A 17,433-nucleotide genomic window follows, 5' to 3' on the forward strand; every position below is an offset into this window, starting at 1 on the left:
CACCAAATACACAAACTCATGCAGTGTACACACACACACGTACACACACACACACACACACACACACACACACAGAAACACACCCAGAAACACACAGATATTACATCGACACACACAATTTCATTCAATTTCATATTCTGAGCATGTAGTTAAGGCTCTGACTAACACACACCCACACACATACAAACACAGACACATACACATTTTATGTGCTGTGCGTGTCAAGCAGCAGAGTGAATAAAGTGTAGCAGAGCAGAGTCCTGTGACCTGGCCACAGCCAGAGATCACCACTTCCTGTCCTCCAGGCATAACAGAGGCACCATGACAAGAGCTGCTCTCTCTCCCATTTTCTGTTATGCTATGTATTCTTGTCTGGTTCTGAATTTCATAAAGAATCTAAAGCTCAGTGAGATTCTCTCTTTTTATAACAAATTGGACACAATTATTTCTCTTGTTTTGCCAAAGCTTAATTTTCAATGCTGGGTACAAGGGTGACAGAAGAGTTCAAATGAGCTGTTCTGTCACTGATCCCATTTAACATCTTCTCCGTTTGTCTCCCACTCTCCCTCCCCCCAGTCGGCCAGTATTCGGGAAGAGCGTGGGGATGAGGTGGATGTGGAGCTGACAGACAGCCAGCGGCGGCTGACCCTGTCCAGGGAGGAGCTACAGCGGATGAACCCTCCGCGCTTCAGTAAGGTGGAGGACATGGCCGACCTCACCTGCCTCAACGAGGCCTCAGTGCTGCACAACCTGAGAGAGAGATACTTCTCCGGCTTGATCTATGTGAGTACACAAAAAAAACTGTGACATGGGTGCACAAAAAAATGTCCGCATATAGAAAATACAACTAATAAAGAACCTATGGACACATTTCTCACACCAATATACACATACAGTATATACATCAACAGAGGAAGCATTTTGTGTGCGCATACACTCTGTGATATGGTGTGCATGCATGTGTTTGTGGTGAGCTCTCTGGCATCTCCTGTGTAACTGATAGGGAGCGATGAGAGAGGTGAGGAGTCATTTTACAAAGTTGTTCATGTGAGGGGGGGGGGGGAGACGTGCGTCTCCAGTTTCTTCTGCAGAAAGAGGGGTGAGAATGCAAGGAAGAGATAAGAGTAGGATAGATAGATGGGAATTGAAGTCATATTGATGTAAGCAGATGATAATTGACATACTCAGGCTGAATATAGGATGGGCAATTAAATGTATTCTAGTTATACTTTCTATTAATGAGATGAAAGATGGAGGATGTAGCTGTTAGGAAAGATCATGAGATGGACAGAGGAGAACAGGGCTGGATGGTTGGAATACCTTACAGGGGCGTATTACGATATGACTAAATGGTATGTGTGCCATTCATGACTTTCATTGCAGTTGGAGTACGTTAGGAAAATGCTGTATATTGGCTCTATGGGTGGGGATGGCCACTATGTAGCATACAGCGTGTGATAAAATGTTTCTAAACTAGAAGTACATCTCTAATCTGTGGTGTGTGTGTGTGTGTGTGTGTGTGTGTTACAGACATACTCAGGGTTGTTCTGCGTAGTAGTGAACCCTTACAAGAACCTGCCCATCTACACAGAGTCCATCGTGGAGATGTACCGTGGCAAAAAGCGCCACGAGATGCCCCCACACATCTACGCCATATCAGAGGCTGCCTACCGCAGCATGCTGCAAGGTACTCAACACTATCTGTGACCTCTCACCCCTAACTAACTCTCGCAACCCATCCGCCCATCTACTATCAGCTCCTTAACGGGGCCTGGAACGAGGTATTGAGCCATGTTTGTGATCTTTGATCTCTAGGCCATACCATGAGTGACATTCGAAGGTGTGTTACCGTTTTTTATTGACACATGGCTGTTATCAAAAGGTTTAAAAGTGAAAAGAAAGAGGCAATGGGTTATTTTTTGCAATGGAGATTTTTTGGTGTGGCTATCATAGTAACACTGTATATTTGTTGTGTTTGTAGTGATGATAGTAACCACATATCATACCTGTAAGAACAACGCATAACAGAGATGTTTATCATTCCTTAGCTGTCATGTTAAGTTCATGAAATGACACAGAAAAAAATCCCAACAACTATTTTAAAGCAGTTAAGGGTCGATTGAGCAATGTTTCTGCCCCAGGGTGTCATCACTAGATTACAGGAAAGGACAGATGAGTCTCTGTCTCTCTCTGTGTCTGCATGTATGCCCCCCCGCTCTCTCTCAGGTTAGCTTGTAGGTGTGTTACTGCGCAATAATTGAACCTGTAAGACCAGTGTGAATTCTTGTGCATGCGTGGGAATCTTAAAAGCAAATACAAAAAATGTCACAAACAATGTCAGCACATTGTCTACCAGTGTAGTGTAGGCTGCCAGCCTGGCGAGACCAGTTGAGTTGGTGACCTGCTTCTTTCTACAGAACTAATTAGTGAAGGAGCTACTGACATGTCAAGACTCAGTGCACCGTCAGAGACTGAAGCATTGGGGCAGTGTGTGTGTCTTTTTTGCTGAACACTCATGTAATATGTATTACCCATCAAAACATGAGGCATGAGGCCTTACAGAAGTTCAGAGGTCTGAACGATGGCAGATCTGGTGGGTGGGGGTGGAGGCTTGGTGTAACATGAGCCAACCAATGTAACTGACTTTGGACCAAAATACAGCGGACAAGGATCACCTCCTCCAACACACATACCTTGCAGTGGGTTATTCCTTAAATTGTAGGTTTACAGCCTATGCATAGGCCTACAGATACCCACAGTTGATGTTGACTTTGATGTCAACCATGTATTAAACTACATATCCCACACTGTACCAGAGTTGTAGAAAACAGGTAAGGCTTATCTATCTATCTATCTATCTATCTATCTATCTATCTATCTATCTGTCTATCTGTCTATCTGTCTATCTGTCTGTCTGTCTGTCTGTCTATTGATATAATAATTCTATATAACAAGTTTAATTTTTCTTTCTCTTTAGAGTGTGTGAAATGAGCAATGAGCCTGTACATACAGTAAGACTGTCATGTTTTTTGTTTCACAGACAGAGAAGATCAGTCAATCCTCTGCACGTGAGTAGTGTGTCTCTGTGTGTTTGCTTTGTAGTCTATTGTAAGGAAAATCTCTGTGGGAATCTATATGGCATTTGCGTATTTGTACATGTGTGTGTGTGTGTGTGTGTGTGTGTTCCTTCATTTGTGTATATGAGTGCCTGCATGCCTATATGTCTGTGTCTACCTACTCGCTTGCCTATAGTCCTGCCATCCGTCTCTCTGTCATCCTGTCTTCCTGCCAGTCTCTTCCTGTCATTGTAAAGGATCCCACTTTAGGTCCATCTTGGTCAGTCGGTCTCTAACTGTATTTGGGATGAGGCTTCTGCTTTTAGATCTTTTACAGCCCAGAGTATTTTTACTCCATTCTCCTTTATTCTGGTCCAAAAGCAACAATACTGGTACGGCCTGTATCCTCCACACCTGCTTTCTGTTTAGACCTGTGGCTTTGAATGCACTGCATGGGCTCTATGTTCATTGGTGTCATGAATGTGTGTTTGGCCATTTGTTCCTGTGTGTTCTGTCTCTTTAATGTGCTTATATATACCTTTCATGATTGGGACCATATGTGTAAATAGAATGGTATTTATTGTGTGTATGTGTGTGTGTCTGTATGTGTTTCTTACTTGGTTGTGTGTGTGTGTGTGTGTGTTCCAGAGGCGAGTCTGGAGCAGGGAAAACAGAGAACACCAAGAAAGTCATCCAGTATTTGGCTCATGTTGCCTCCTCCCATAAGAGTGGAACTCTGGGAAGAAACAAGGACGCTTTACAGGTGCGTTACAACAGAGAGACAGATGGAAAAAGAAAAACAAACAGAAAGAGAGGGAGGGCCATTTAATAATGTTCAGTATGAATAGAGAGGGGAATAATGTGAGGGGGAGGAGTTGGGTAACGGGTGAAGAAATGAGAAAGGAGGTTGGGGGAAACGGAGAGAAGATGAGGAGCCAAAATAAGAGGAGAAGTGGGTTGAGGTTATTGGAGTGCATATAAGCAGCACTCCTGTAGTTACAGTAGCATAACATCACACTACTGCTGTATCCCTTTCCACATTCCACTATATTTCTTTCCCTCTAATGCTCTAAACCTGCATTTCCTTTCTATCTATTTCTTTATACGGACTGATTGTAAGATTGTAAGATGTCCATGGTTTCAGTGGCCTAGACAAATGCATGATACCTGTCCTCTTGTTTCTCTGTCAATCTGTCCTCTTTTCCTTCATTTTCTCAACATTATTCCTTATTCCTTACCTTCCTGCACTTGTTTCCCCCTCACTCTCTTCTCTCTGCGTTGTCCTTTTCTCTTTCCTGCATGTTCAGATGGATGGGACTAGGTCTTTACCAAGAGGCAGTTCTATGGTGAACAGGGTGAGTTACCTCTATCCTTTCATCCTGTCCCGCCCTGTCCTGTCCTGTCCTCTTCTATTCCGCCTAATGACCTCTGTGATGCTACTGACTAACCAGCAGAGTAACCTTAAACCTTAAACTGTCACTACTGATGTGGTTCCTCATAACGGTCAGGCCTTGTACTGTATATTTTGTTTTGCTTGTTTGTATTCCTTGGTTTGTTGTTGTTGTTATTGGTGTTGTCTTATTTGCCTTTTTTGTGTTTGTTTATCTCATCCATCTGTTCACCCATCCACCCATTCTCCTCCCCCTAATACCTCATTTTTTCACAATTCTTCAGAGTGTTCAATATGTGAGTATGACAGTATTTAGACTTTCATTACAACTTGGGGCTTATTCAGGTGGGCTCACATTGTTAGCAACTTTCCAACTAGAATATATAGAGCTGATATGATTCCTTGTAGTGATACATAAAGGGGATCATGTCTTCTCTGCGTAGTGCTTTTCTATCTGTTCTGTCTGGTATACCTTCTGATTAAAGCCTGGCTTTCTGGGTCTCTAGGTTTGGCACATTTCACTCTATTCTTCTTGTAATACCCAATGGGCTGAGGGTTGTTTTCAGAACAAGGAGACCCCCTCCCTCTTCCCACAGACTCGTAAATGCCACAGGCGTTTACCTGTAGAACTGTCAATCATTTCTGCTGTAGAGGTGTTTTTCCATATGTATGTACAGTGTGTGTGTGTGTGTGTGTGTGTGTGTGTGTGTGTGTGTGTGTGTGCAGTAAAGGGAGTGCAGATATGGGTGTTGGAGTGGGAGTGGCTGTGTTGTTGCAGCTATGTACATGTAATGTGTGACCGAGTGAGCAAGTGTCCACACCTCAGTATGTGGCTGTGTTTACATGTGCATTGTGCACATTGTTTGCTATGTGTGTTTTGTCACTATTCAAAGTGCTGGCCTCCTGCTGTGTGTGTGCGCGTCTGTGTGTGCGTGTGTTTGTGTGTGTGTGTCTATGGCTTCTAATATTGCTTGGCTGGCATTCTTTGATTTTTTTAACCGCCTCCAGTAGCGAGCTCCCTTGATACCCATCACTGGCTGCTGCTGCTGATGCTGCAACGACAGCTACTGCACTGGCAATGCGACAACCTCAGTAATGCAATGCAGCTAGCTAGCATCAGCTAATATTTAGCTACTGTATGTAGTTAGCATCTGAGGCTGCAGCTTCCCTCCGTCCTCCTTGCTCTACAACAGTGGTTCTCAACTGACTGGGGCTTGACCAATAGTTGGATTCTGGAGGGATTGCCTCTTAATGATGTATCAGATTTAATGTAAAATATATTACATGTAATTGATGATTGATACACTTATTGCTAATGGCTTTAGTAATGAGGGCCCATTACTTTTTGGGATATTGACGTTGAGAACCATTCGGTCCTGGCTCTGGGATTGGTGTGTGTTGTGGAAGCTGCGTGGGCCCTGCATCCTAAAATGCACTCTTTTTTGTCACTGCTCTTGAATTATTTATTTTTTTCATTTAACACAACAAATCAGCATCTACTTCAAAAAGAGCAGGGGTGAATGGTGCATTTTGGCAGTTAGGCCCTATGGAAGTCTGTTTCAGGCTTCCATGTGGTTTGTGTTGAGGCTCTTGTGTCTCCGGTGCTGTGAGGCTGATCCCGTGTCTCCTGTGTGTCCCAGGGCGAGCTGGAGAGACAGCTGCTGCAGGCCAACCCTATCCTGGAGGCCTTCGGCAACGCAAAGACTGTCAAGAACGACAACTCCTCCAGATTTGTAAGACCAGTCTACATTTATTATAAACAGATAAACAGATATGTGAATAGCTCCTGAAATTTCTATCCTCGTATTATCAGTATTGATATTCGCTATAGAAATTAACTGAAACATTAATCGATTCTCCTTCTTCTTCAGGGTAAATTCATCCGCATCAATTTTGACGTGGCAGGGTACATTGTTGGTGCCAACATTGAGACTTGTATCCTTTTATATTGGAAAGATAGGTACACACCACTTGGTCACCAAGCTAGCTTACAGATTGTTACCATCTGAGCTACAGGTGTGCTGACTGACTGCTGTCTCACCTACAGGCATTTCGGGCAAAAAGGCTTTGACTGTCCTTTTACTGTGGCTGTCTGTTTACTGGTGACTATGGTCCTTTCCAACACTAAAGAAATTTGTGGGACTGGTCACTTGTTTAATGTCTATTTACCAGTCATATCCTATGGTCCCTTGAAAATTACAGCATAATCTTTTTGGTTTGTGGGACTTAATTAATTGCTTCTTTCAAATGTTGTAGCATAATCTTAAAAAGCTAATTTGTCAAATTTAGCATGAAATCTGGACTAATACATAATATGAACTGTAGAGACTATCTATTGCTGTACCTGTCCATGACATGTAAATCCAGACCTCCTGGAGAAGTCGCGGGCCATTCGTCAGGCCAAAGATGAGAGGACGTTCCACATCTTCTACCAGCTGCTGTCTGGAGCTTCAGAGGCCACAAGGGGTGAGCAGAGAGATGACCAATATGTGATTAAGAAACACTGCTGTGCTACAGAAAATGTGTTAGGGATAGGCTTAGGGATATGTTATTTTGGTAAAATCTCACATCTATCTCTCAGTCTGTCTCACCTCTTCTCTTCCCCTCCATAGCGGACCTGCTGCTAGGAAGTGCTGACGAGTATCGCTTTCTGAGTGGCGGCTCCATCCCGGTTCCTGGTCAGAGCGATGCAGAGAACTTCACCCAGACCATGGACTCCATGGCCATCATGGGCTTCACCCCAGAGGAGTTACTGTGTAAGAGAGGGAATGAAAGAGGGAGATGGAAGGAGGAGAAGTGGATGAAAGGGGGAGGAGAAGGGAAAAAGAGAAGATGGATGCCAGAGATTACCATACGCTTTCCTCTCTTCTCTCTTTAATCCCTGCTATTGTTCATGTTCCCTCTCCTTATCTTCCCTCTCCTCAGCCATGTTGAAGGTGATCTCATCGGTGCTCCAGTTTGGGAACATCTCCTTCACAAAGGAGAAGAACCAGGACCAGGCCTCCATGCCTGACGACACAGCTGCCCAGAAACTGTGCCATCTGCTGGGCATCAGCGTGTTGGAGTTCACCCGGGCCATCCTCACCCCCAGGATCAAAGTGGGACGAGAGTACGTCCAGAAGGCCCAGACTAAAGAACAGGTGAGGTTTTAGGGCCTGATCACACTGAAGCGTGTCGCTTGGAGCGCACTGCTTGAAATCTACTATATTCCTATGGTATGACGCGCCTGCTGCTTTCCTATTCTGTGTGGCTTGCCTTGCACATTCCAAGCAGGTTTTAGGCGCGTCGCACTGAGAGAAAAAAGTTAAAATATTTCAAACTTTTGGTCGAAAGCCAAACAGCAGCAGCGCTCATCAATGTCACATTTTGATTGCTTAGCCAAGCAGACAAAAGAAGAGGTGGGTCATAAAAGTTTCACTATCAATAACTGGTAACACTTTATAATCAGGGTCACTTACCCAATAGTTTTCAGTGCATACAAACTGTGAGTTATTTGTTTAAATATGGCGTCATCAGAGGAGAAGAACAAACTACATAATTTGAAGAGCAAATTTTATCACAACTCTATGACGTGGGAGCGTGCCTGGAGGTGCGTGAGTGGCATTACTTGGGTGCACACACATTTGTGCACATACAAATGAAGTGTGATTCATCCCTGTGCTATGTACTTATCTATGTATCTCTCTTTCTCTCTCTCTCTCTCTCTCTCTCTCTCTCTCTCTCTCTCTCTCTCTCTCTCTCTCTCTCTAGGCTGACTTTGCAGTGGAGGCCTTGGCTAAGGCAACATATGAGCGTCTGTTCAGGTGGTTGGTCCACAGGATCAACAGAGCGCTGGACCGCAGACAGAGGCAGGGAGCCTCCTTCATAGGGATCCTCGACATTGCCGGCTTTGAGATCTTCCAGGTTTGTTTGTGTGACTGGCTTGTTTGTATGCAGTAGGTAGTTTATTTCAATTTAACTGGAGGGATAATAGTAAATTCTTGACCTTCCCCTAACATTTCCTCTAAAATGTATAGATACCTGGGGAAGCATTTAACAATTTGTGATAACATGATGTGCTAACAAAAGGGATGTCGCCTTCTTTTATTTCCCCAACGTGTGTGTGTGTGTGTGTGTATTTTTTTTACTTCTATCCTTGTGAGAACCAGTTAGAGATTTAGACTTTCTGAGTCATTTTTGCAATGTTAAGTCACTTTGGCCGGTCCTCACTTCCTCAGAGGGCTAGTTTAGGGTTAGAGCTTGAGTTTAGGGTCAAGTTTAGAACTAGGATTAGTTTCAGGTTAGGATAAGGGTTAAGGTTAAGCATGTGATGAGGGCTGTAGTCAATGGAAGGTCCTCATAAGGCTAGTTTTTGTGTAAATTAAATTACTTAATTAAATTACTAATTGATGAACCTTTCTTTTCTCTTCTAATCTCTCCATCTCGCTCCTCTCCAGCTGAATTCGTTTGAGCAGCTGTGTATCAACTACACCAATGAGAAGCTGCAGCAGCTCTTCAACCACACCATGTTCATCCTGGAGCAGGAGGAGTACCAGCGGGAGGGCATCGAGTGGAACTTCATCGACTTCGGCCTCGACCTGCAGCCCTGCATCGACCTCATCGAGAGACCGGTACACACACACACAAACACACAGGCAGTGTGTTTGAAGGAATACAATGTTTTTTGGTCAACTTTCTCATCAACTGATGAGAATGTAGACTCCAAAAACAGTCAAGCCAAAGCGAACCAAAAGTCAAGAATACAGAAACACATACATGCAAACGTACACATTCACACTACTCTGATACATTGTCATGTTTCATTATTAAAACCACATCACCCCTCCTTGCCGTCTTTAGGCCCACCCCCCCGGTGTTCTGGCCCTGTTGGACGAAGAGTGCTGGTTCCCTCGGGCAACAGACCGTTCCTTTGTGGACAAGCTGTCTGCTGAGCAAGGCAGCCATCCTAAATTCTTCAAACCACGACAGCTACGCCATGAAGCTGACTTCTCCATCATTCACTACGCTGGCAAGGTATCCCTCTTTCCTTTTAACTTCTTCCACGGCTAATATGTCTCTCTCTCTCTCTCTCACTCAGGAATCAAACTGAAAATGTTAATGGTGCGTCTCACCGTTTGTCTCCCCATCTCACCTCCCCGCTCTCAGGTGGACTATAAGGCAGATGATTGGCTGGTGAAGAACATGGATCCTCTGAACGACAATGTGGCGTCTCTTCTCCACCAGTCCTCTGATCATTTCATCTCTGAGCTCTGGAGGGAGGGTAAGGCTCATTTGCTCACACATACATTCACTGCCATGTGTACAAACTGTATACAGAGTAGGCCTTTAACTATTAGACCGTATATAGTATGTGAAAAGTCAGGCTAATGCATTTTTGTCTGAAACAATGAAAATATTCTTCCTCTCCTGGGTATTATTTCAAACCTGTCTTTTATAAATTAATTAAGTTTTGTGGTTCAAAATGTATTAACTCTTTATTTCTCTCTCTCTCTCTTCTTTCTCTCTATCACGCAACTATTTCTATTTTTCTATCCTCAATTCACTGTCTGCTTATCTGTCTGTTTTTCTTCCTTCTTGTTCTCTCCTCTGTTTGCTTGCTCTCATCTGCCTCCCCCGTTTCTTGCTGCTCTCTTCTCTTTTCCTTTCCTCTAATTCGCTGGTCACTTGGGCTCCTCTTCGCTCGTCTCTCTCTCCCCTTTCCTTTCCTCTCTCTCTTTCCCTACACATTTCTTCCTCTTCCTGCCTCAGATATTCAAACTCTTCCTCGTGTTTACTTCTTTGACTCCTATGCCACACTACAGGCTAATGGCTCCGACAGTAGGTTCTTCTCCTCCTCTGTGTGTCACACTCGCATTCCTCACTCCCACCTCCTCTCACATTACTCCTTTGTTTTCTGTCTGCCCAGTTTTTGATAGCTGTGTTGCCTTTTTGTGTCATTTTTTAGCTTGCGTTTGAGTTTCTTTATTAGTTGGTATTTGTGCTGTAGCTGTTTGTCTTATTAGCTGCCACATATTGTTAGCTCTGTTGTCATATTGTAATATTGTGTGCTCTATTGTTCTCTCTTTGCTCTCTCACCAGTTCTTTAGTAACATTTTAGTAACAGTACTGTGCTTGTGTGATGTAGCTCTTTGCCATTACTTCAACATGCAGAAGTAATTCACCTTGGCTTTGTAGAACCTGAGCATAACACACATTGTCAAGATAGCAGCATGCTCTCAATTAGTCACAAAAGTCATATTCAGGATCGCATAAGAGTTGACATGATGTGCCGCATAAAACTTTGAAAAACAATTGCTATTGGAACAAGGTTCAAACACACCAACCACAGGCAAAAATGTGATCCTGAATGAGCTCCAAATTCAGTTTCTACCAGCTGACATCACTGTCCACTCAGAGCCTAGATAGCAGATGAGTTTGGCAAACTGCCCTCCATGTTGGATCCAAAGACTCCATGGAAAGGTGCTCTCTTGTGAAATCATTTTGCTACGGCACCAACATGGCATCCAGTCCAGTCAAACTCAACACCCCAAATCAAGTTTAGCAAACACTCTGTATATCTATGGCTCTTTTTGCTGCATCTCTAAGTGATCAGTGCTGCTGACACAGACACATCTGTACTCCACTCTCTCTGTATGTCCAGTGGAGAGGATTGTGGGTCTGGACCAGGTGTCGTCAGGAGAGAACAGCGGCCCGGTCACATTTGGAGCAGCAGGACTGAAGACTAAGAAGGGAATGTTCCGGACCGTGGGCCAGCTGTACAAGGAGTCCCTCACCAAGCTGATGGCCACACTGAGGAACACCAACCCCAACTTCCTCCGCTGCATCATCCCCAACCATGAGAAGAGGGTGAGACAGGAAGGAGGGAGAGGGGAGGGGAGTGTGGGCGATGCTTTCAGAACTAAGCAGAACGGAAAACTGAAACAAATGTCTGTCTGTCTTTTTCATTATTTTTACCCTTCACATTCTGTCCCCCACCCCTCTCTTTCCTTCTGCTCGATCCCCTCCCTCTATCTCCCTCCCTCCTTCTCCCCCTGCCTCTCTCTCAGGCTGGAAAGCTGACGCCCCACCTGGTGCTGGACCAGCTAAGGTGTAATGGAGTTCTGGAGGGGATCCGTATCTGCAGACAGGGCTTCCCTAACCGCATCCCCTTCCAGGAGTTCAGACAGAGGTGTGTGTGTGCGTGTGTGTGTGTATGTGTTATTGTCTTTATTTTGTCACAGAAGTAAGAGGCTGAATGAACCACCTATCATAACCATCTCTCTCTCTCTCTCTCTCTCTCTCTCTCTCACACACACACACACACACACACACACACACACACACACACACACACATACAAACACACTCACTCAAGCACTTTCTGTGGCATCCGCAAATTTATAAACCTTTTCTACACACCCTCAGTCTTGTCTCTCTCCTCCAAACATATTCACTCAAACCCATTTGTCTTCCAGATATGAGATCCTGACTCCTAATGCTATTCCTCGCACCTTCATGGATGGTAAACAAGCATCAGAACTCATGGTGAGTCTCAGCTATCTTTCAGTAGTTACAATTATATACAAACGTGTTCATTGAGGTAATAGAATTGAGCAATCACCACTGACTGTCCCCTCTCCCTGTTCAGATCAGTGCTTTGGAGTTGGATCGTAACCTGTTCAGGGTGGGTCAGAGTAAAGTCTTCTTCAGAGCCGGAGTCCTGGCTCACCTGGAGGAAGAGAGAGACCTGAAGATCACTGACACCATCATACGCTTCCAGAGCGCCGCCAGAGGCTACCTCGCACGCAAGTATGATTATTAGATTTAAGTTTAAACATTAGCTGAGAGTGAGAGGAGCTATTTATGTTTCATCATGTTTTAAAGCTGCACTAGGCAATGTCACACATTGGCGGCTCCAAATGGTAGCAAGAGGTAACTGTTTGAAAAATTTGAATTTCAATACCTAGACATTACGTGACGTGACGTTAGTAAACTGCACACATCATGCTCATGTTTATCAACCTGGCCAGTCTATGATCACTTTATACCAAAGGATACCAAAGGGATGAGAGAGGCAAAAGATCTAACGTTGGTGAGTCCAGCTTGCTTGCTGCTGTTTAGGAGACAGTTTTGTATTTCACTGTTAAAGGGGCATTAATATTTAATCTTTTATCAACCCGTATCAATCAAGGAATTGTAACAACATCGACAGATCTTTGGCACAGTTTAAGGTGGCCTGTAATTGACATAAATAATGAAGTAAGCTAGCTGATTAGAGTAGAGATCCATGAGAATTGTCTAGTGAAGAGGTAATGCAGTATATCAAAAATTCAACAAATGCTACTTATTCCTATTAAAAGGCTTAGCTGATGAAGACTGTGATGCACAATTGGTTTCACTACTGTTGACAAATTACTTATTGTAAGTCGCTTTGGACAAAAGCATCTGCTAAATGATGTAATGTAATGTAATGTAATATCACAGTGCAAAATACTGTAAGACTAGTTGTCCTTAGTGATGCCTGAGCCATTCTAGCCACGCCTCCAATGCCTGTATGGTGCTGCGCCCACGGCCCAGCCCAATAATACCGCTTTGTCATTACCTTTTTTGGCTTCAGAAGGAAGTGTTTGCGATGCCAGACACCCGCTCATAGTGCTGTCCCCCATTGTTGAGTGGTTGAAAATTCATGTAGATGGTGGGGTTTTTATTCCAAAACAGAGTACGGGCTGGAAAGTGAGTTTTGAAAGCCAAATCTCAGCACCTGGCAAAATTCATCAAAATTGAGTCGTTGGTATTGATTAACAACCCTATCAAACCCCTCCAGACGCACTATGATTATTTTGTGCTGTGGGACAAGAGAAATCTTACTTATTGCACCAAGTTTTGATTTGTCATTTCCTGTGGGCAGAGAAAAATACCCAACACCAGAATTTAATTTGGGCAAATCTATGGAGTCTCAGTTAGGGGGGATGGGATGCTCCTCTCTGTTGCAGCCCCAATTTGTGATTTAAGTTGAGTTTAGTGCAGCTTTAATCTTTGTGATTAGCTGTTTATCTCTATTTGATTCTTTATTTGTTTTAAGGGACCATCCTTCATATCAAATAATTTAGAGGTTACCTGCACATGTTTTTGTTGATGTATTGCCACGTTCTTATCATTGCTCAGAGCCTATCTGAAGAAGCAGCAGCAGCTGAGCGCTCTGAGGGTGATGCAGAGGAACTGTGCTGCCTACCTCAAACTCAGGAACTGGCAGTGGTGGAGACTGTTCACTAAGGTAGTGTGCTAACAACTACATTAAAAAATAGACATGAACTGTGCCATGTACATATCTATTACTAGACACTGACACTGACGAACAATTTAGTTTAGTTTAGTTTAGTTTAGTTTAGTTTAGTTTAGTTTAGTTTAGTTTCACAATATCTCACCTCAAAACAAAATGAACAAACAAAACAACAAAATCAAGATGACAAGCTAAGACAACTGAATTGCGTAACAGAATCTTATTGACAACAGAAACAACATGGTGGAAAACGGTAGAACAACCATAAGATCCATAAAACGACAAGGGAATAAAAATTAAAATAGACAAACATAGCCTGAGTTCAGGAAAGGTACTCATAGTGGAAGTGGGAGTGGCAGGGTATGATCCTCTATGTTGACCTCTGACCTCTGCTGTGTGCCCACCAGGTGAAGCCCCTGCTGCAGGTGACCCGCCAGGATGAGGAGATCCAGGCCAGGGAGGCGGAGCTCCAGAAGGCCAAGGACAAACTGGGCCGGGTGGAGCTGGACTTCACCGAGCTGGACAGGAAACACACACAGGTAAACAAACCTTTGCCTTATTCTGCTGTCTGTCCATCTCTCCACCCCCTACCTTAAAATCCCTCTGCTGTGATAGTGGTGAGGAGTAGCATATTGCGTACTTTTCTTTGAATTGTCAGATATCGTCAGTCATCCCCAGTCGTTTATATTGCTTATTCATGCCCCCCCCCTCCTCCTCTTCCTCTCTGTGTCTCATTCTAGCTGCTGGAGGAGAAGTCAGTGCTGGCTGACCAGCTGCAGGCGGAGGCGGAGCTGTTTGCGGAGGCAGAGGAGATGAGAGCCAGGCTGGCCAGTAGGAAGCAGGAGCTGGAGGAAGTGCTGGGCGAGCTGGAGAGCCGACTGGAGGAGGAGGAGGAGAGGGGTGCGCAGCTGACCAATGAGAAGAAGAGGATGCAGCAGCATGTACAGGTTGGGGGAATCAAAGTTTACTCTACACAAATATGTCAACAGAAAACCCAATACTACTTCTGATCTTTTTTTTTTGTTAGAATTACTTACTCATAAAAACAGGAGGAAATCTTGGAAATTAAACCCTTAAAATATAGAGTTTTGAATGTAGATTTTTAGGCTTGCTGTGTTCGCACTGGCATCAGTCTGTCCCCTATCCTACATCTTTCATTAAGTGTTCTCTTCCCTCCCTCCCTCCCCTCTTTGTCAGGACCTGGAGGAGCAGTTAGAGGAGGAGGAAGGGGCCAGACAGCGCCTCCTGCTGGAGAAGGTTACCTTGGAGACCAAAGTGAAGAGTCTGGAGACGGATGTGCTGGGTGCTGTGGAGCAGAGAGACCGACTCAGCAAGGTGGACACTATTACCACTTCATCATCTTGTTTGTGTGTGTGTGTGTGTGTGCACATTTCTTTAGTATAACATCTTAACCCTCTCCTCCATTTCCCCTCCGGCTTTTTCTCTGAGCAGGAGAAGAAACTGTTGGAGGAGCGTCTCAGTGAGGTGACCGACCAGCTAACTGAGGAAGAGGAGAAGACCAAAAGTCTTAACAAACTCAAGAATAAACAGGAGGCTGTCATCGCCGACCTAGAGGGTGACTGTCCTAATATTATCTCAACCAGTGGCTAGTGGATTCCAAAGTTTATCTGACATTTTCACTCCTTAACCAGCCAAATAGGTTTTTAGAATAGAAAGCAACTTCCTTAACTTATAGACATAATTTATTAGTAGCTTTAATAGTGGCTGGTGGTATCACTATGGTCCCAACTTTGTCCAAATGCTTCTACAATGTTTAATGCTGCTGTAACCGGGATCTGACATTGCCTCAACGCTGTGTGCAGAGCGCCTGAAGCGTGAGGAGCAGGGTCGTCTGGAACAGGAGAAGTGGAGGAGGAGGATGGAGAGCGAGTCGGTGGAGGCCCAGGAGCAGCTGTCAGACCTGGGAATGCTGTCCGCCGAGCTGAGGGGCAGTCTGGCTCAGAAGGAGAAGGAGATCACCACCCTGCAGGGCCGGTGAGATGCAGGAAGATATAGAATAGACACAGTAACACAGAAAAAGGTGATTTTTAAATATTCCATCCCTCTTTTTCACTCCCTGTTCCTCTCAGGCTGGAGGAGGAGGGAGCGCGTCGTGCGGAGGCTCAGAGGGCTCTGAGAGAGGCCATGTCTCAGGTGTCTGAGCTGAAGGAGGAGGTGGAGAATGAGCGAGGGATGAGGGAGAGGGCGGAGAAGCAGAGGCGAGACCTGGGGGAGGAGCTGGAGGCTTTGAGAACCGAGCTGGAAGACACTCTGGACACCACTGCTGCCCAGCAGGAGCTAAGGTCAGATATATACAAATGAATCGTTTGTATCAATTTTTGTTAATATGTTTTCAAATTTTACATCACATTTGTTTGGAAATTTTTTATTTCATACGCTGCTTTGGCAATGTTGTTTCTCTTCAACCATCAGATCAATAACTTAGTAGACATTGGAAATGTAATTAAGAGAAAGAGCAAGAGATCTAGGGAAAGTGTGTGGGTTGTGGGCTGTGCATGTATTCACGCATACCTGTGTGCCTGCATGCTTTCCTGTATGAAAGAGTTAACAAAAGCTCAGGAACTGTTGTAAGTCACGTTATTTATCCCCCCCCCCCCCCTTTGCCCACCCTCCACTCCCCTCTGCACAGGTCTCGTCGAGAGGCAGAGTTAAGTGACCTGCAGCGGTGTGTGGAGGAGGAGACTCGCCGCCACGAGACCCAGCTCTCAGAGCTCAGAATCAAACATAGTGCTGCCATAGACAGTCTCCAAGAGCAGCTGGACAACAGCAAGAGAGTGAGAAGAACACACACACACACACACACATAGAGACAAACACATAAGTTTCAACAGAGGTGTAACATGGCTTGAGGATGTTCAATCTAGCCTTGTGGACTGGCTACCTCTGATATGTGCAGCTACGTACACACACACACAAACACACACATGTACACCCTCACCCATCATGTTACTAATTCTCATGTGTCCATGTCTCCTCCCAGGCGCGTCAGTCCCTGGAGAAGGCCAAGGCCGTGCTGGAGGAGGAGAGGCTGAATCTGACCTCAGAGCTCAAGACCCTCCAAGGCGGCCGCATGGAGAGCGAGAGAGGCCGCAAGAGGGCCGAGGGCCAGCTGCAGGAGCTCACTGCCCGCCTGGCTCAGGCCGACAGAGAGAGGGAGGAGAGGGAGGAGCGAGTGCACAAGCTACAGGTGATACAGAATGGGAGGGCATTGATACTGAGCCTTTAATTTACATGTTGCTCATTAGTTGTTGTTTTTATGTTTTAAACTTCACGGAAGCAGCTTCTAGTGGAGCAGTGAGAGGGATCTTCTTGTCCTTTGTTGATGACTATCTTTTTCTCTCCCTCCCTCCATCTCTTCCAGTGTGAGATTGAGTCTCTCTCCAGTAGTCTCTCCTCCTCTGACACCAAATCCCTCCGTCTCACTAAGGAGGTCAGCAGCCTGGAGAGCCAGCTGCATGACGCACAGGTACATGCACACACACACACACACACACACACACACACACACACACACACACACACACACACACACACACACACACACACACATCTGGGTTGGGTCAGGGGTGTTGTTAGGTCCTAGTTATTTAGGTTATAGTCCCAGACCTTTTAAACAGAGCCATTTTGGAGGACAAGACACTTTGAGTCAACAGCCAGAATATCAAAATACTGCAAAAATTTGGTGACAGTTTTGCAAAAATTAAGCG

The 17,433-nt window shown here is 44.8% G+C and overlaps 1 protein-coding gene across 1 annotated transcript in view; it reads left to right on the forward strand.

Moving 5' to 3' along the window:
• myh14 (myosin, heavy chain 14, non-muscle) overlaps window positions 1–17,433 on the forward strand; it is a 31,316-nt gene that overhangs the window by 4,408 nt on the left and 9,475 nt on the right. The window contains exons 3-30 of the mRNA XM_071546102.1: window positions 577–783; window positions 1,531–1,687; window positions 3,041–3,068; window positions 3,705–3,819; window positions 6,033–6,047; window positions 6,087–6,179; window positions 6,318–6,381; window positions 6,814–6,912; window positions 7,059–7,202; window positions 7,372–7,586; window positions 8,197–8,349; window positions 8,883–9,056; window positions 9,286–9,459; window positions 9,592–9,706; window positions 11,087–11,292; window positions 11,493–11,614; window positions 11,901–11,970; window positions 12,074–12,234; window positions 13,591–13,699; window positions 14,113–14,244; window positions 14,446–14,652; window positions 14,903–15,040; window positions 15,158–15,281; window positions 15,529–15,700; window positions 15,796–16,008; window positions 16,356–16,500; window positions 16,707–16,913; window positions 17,088–17,192. Coding sequence (XP_071402203.1) covers window positions 577–783; window positions 1,531–1,687; window positions 3,041–3,068; window positions 3,705–3,819; window positions 6,033–6,047; window positions 6,087–6,179; window positions 6,318–6,381; window positions 6,814–6,912; window positions 7,059–7,202; window positions 7,372–7,586; window positions 8,197–8,349; window positions 8,883–9,056; window positions 9,286–9,459; window positions 9,592–9,706; window positions 11,087–11,292; window positions 11,493–11,614; window positions 11,901–11,970; window positions 12,074–12,234; window positions 13,591–13,699; window positions 14,113–14,244; window positions 14,446–14,652; window positions 14,903–15,040; window positions 15,158–15,281; window positions 15,529–15,700; window positions 15,796–16,008; window positions 16,356–16,500; window positions 16,707–16,913; window positions 17,088–17,192 — 3,864 coding nt within the window. The remainder of the gene's footprint in view (window positions 1–576; window positions 784–1,530; window positions 1,688–3,040; window positions 3,069–3,704; window positions 3,820–6,032; window positions 6,048–6,086; window positions 6,180–6,317; window positions 6,382–6,813; window positions 6,913–7,058; window positions 7,203–7,371; window positions 7,587–8,196; window positions 8,350–8,882; window positions 9,057–9,285; window positions 9,460–9,591; window positions 9,707–11,086; window positions 11,293–11,492; window positions 11,615–11,900; window positions 11,971–12,073; window positions 12,235–13,590; window positions 13,700–14,112; window positions 14,245–14,445; window positions 14,653–14,902; window positions 15,041–15,157; window positions 15,282–15,528; window positions 15,701–15,795; window positions 16,009–16,355; window positions 16,501–16,706; window positions 16,914–17,087; window positions 17,193–17,433) is intronic.

The sequence above is a fragment of the Centroberyx affinis genome, unplaced genomic scaffold (assembly GCF_046629955.1).
Source record: "Centroberyx affinis isolate AG114_WGS23_722 - 3 ecotype Tasmania unplaced genomic scaffold, CSIRO-AGI_Caff_v1 ptg005130l_1, whole genome shotgun sequence".
Taxonomy (NCBI): domain Eukaryota; kingdom Metazoa; phylum Chordata; class Actinopteri; order Beryciformes; family Berycidae; genus Centroberyx; species Centroberyx affinis.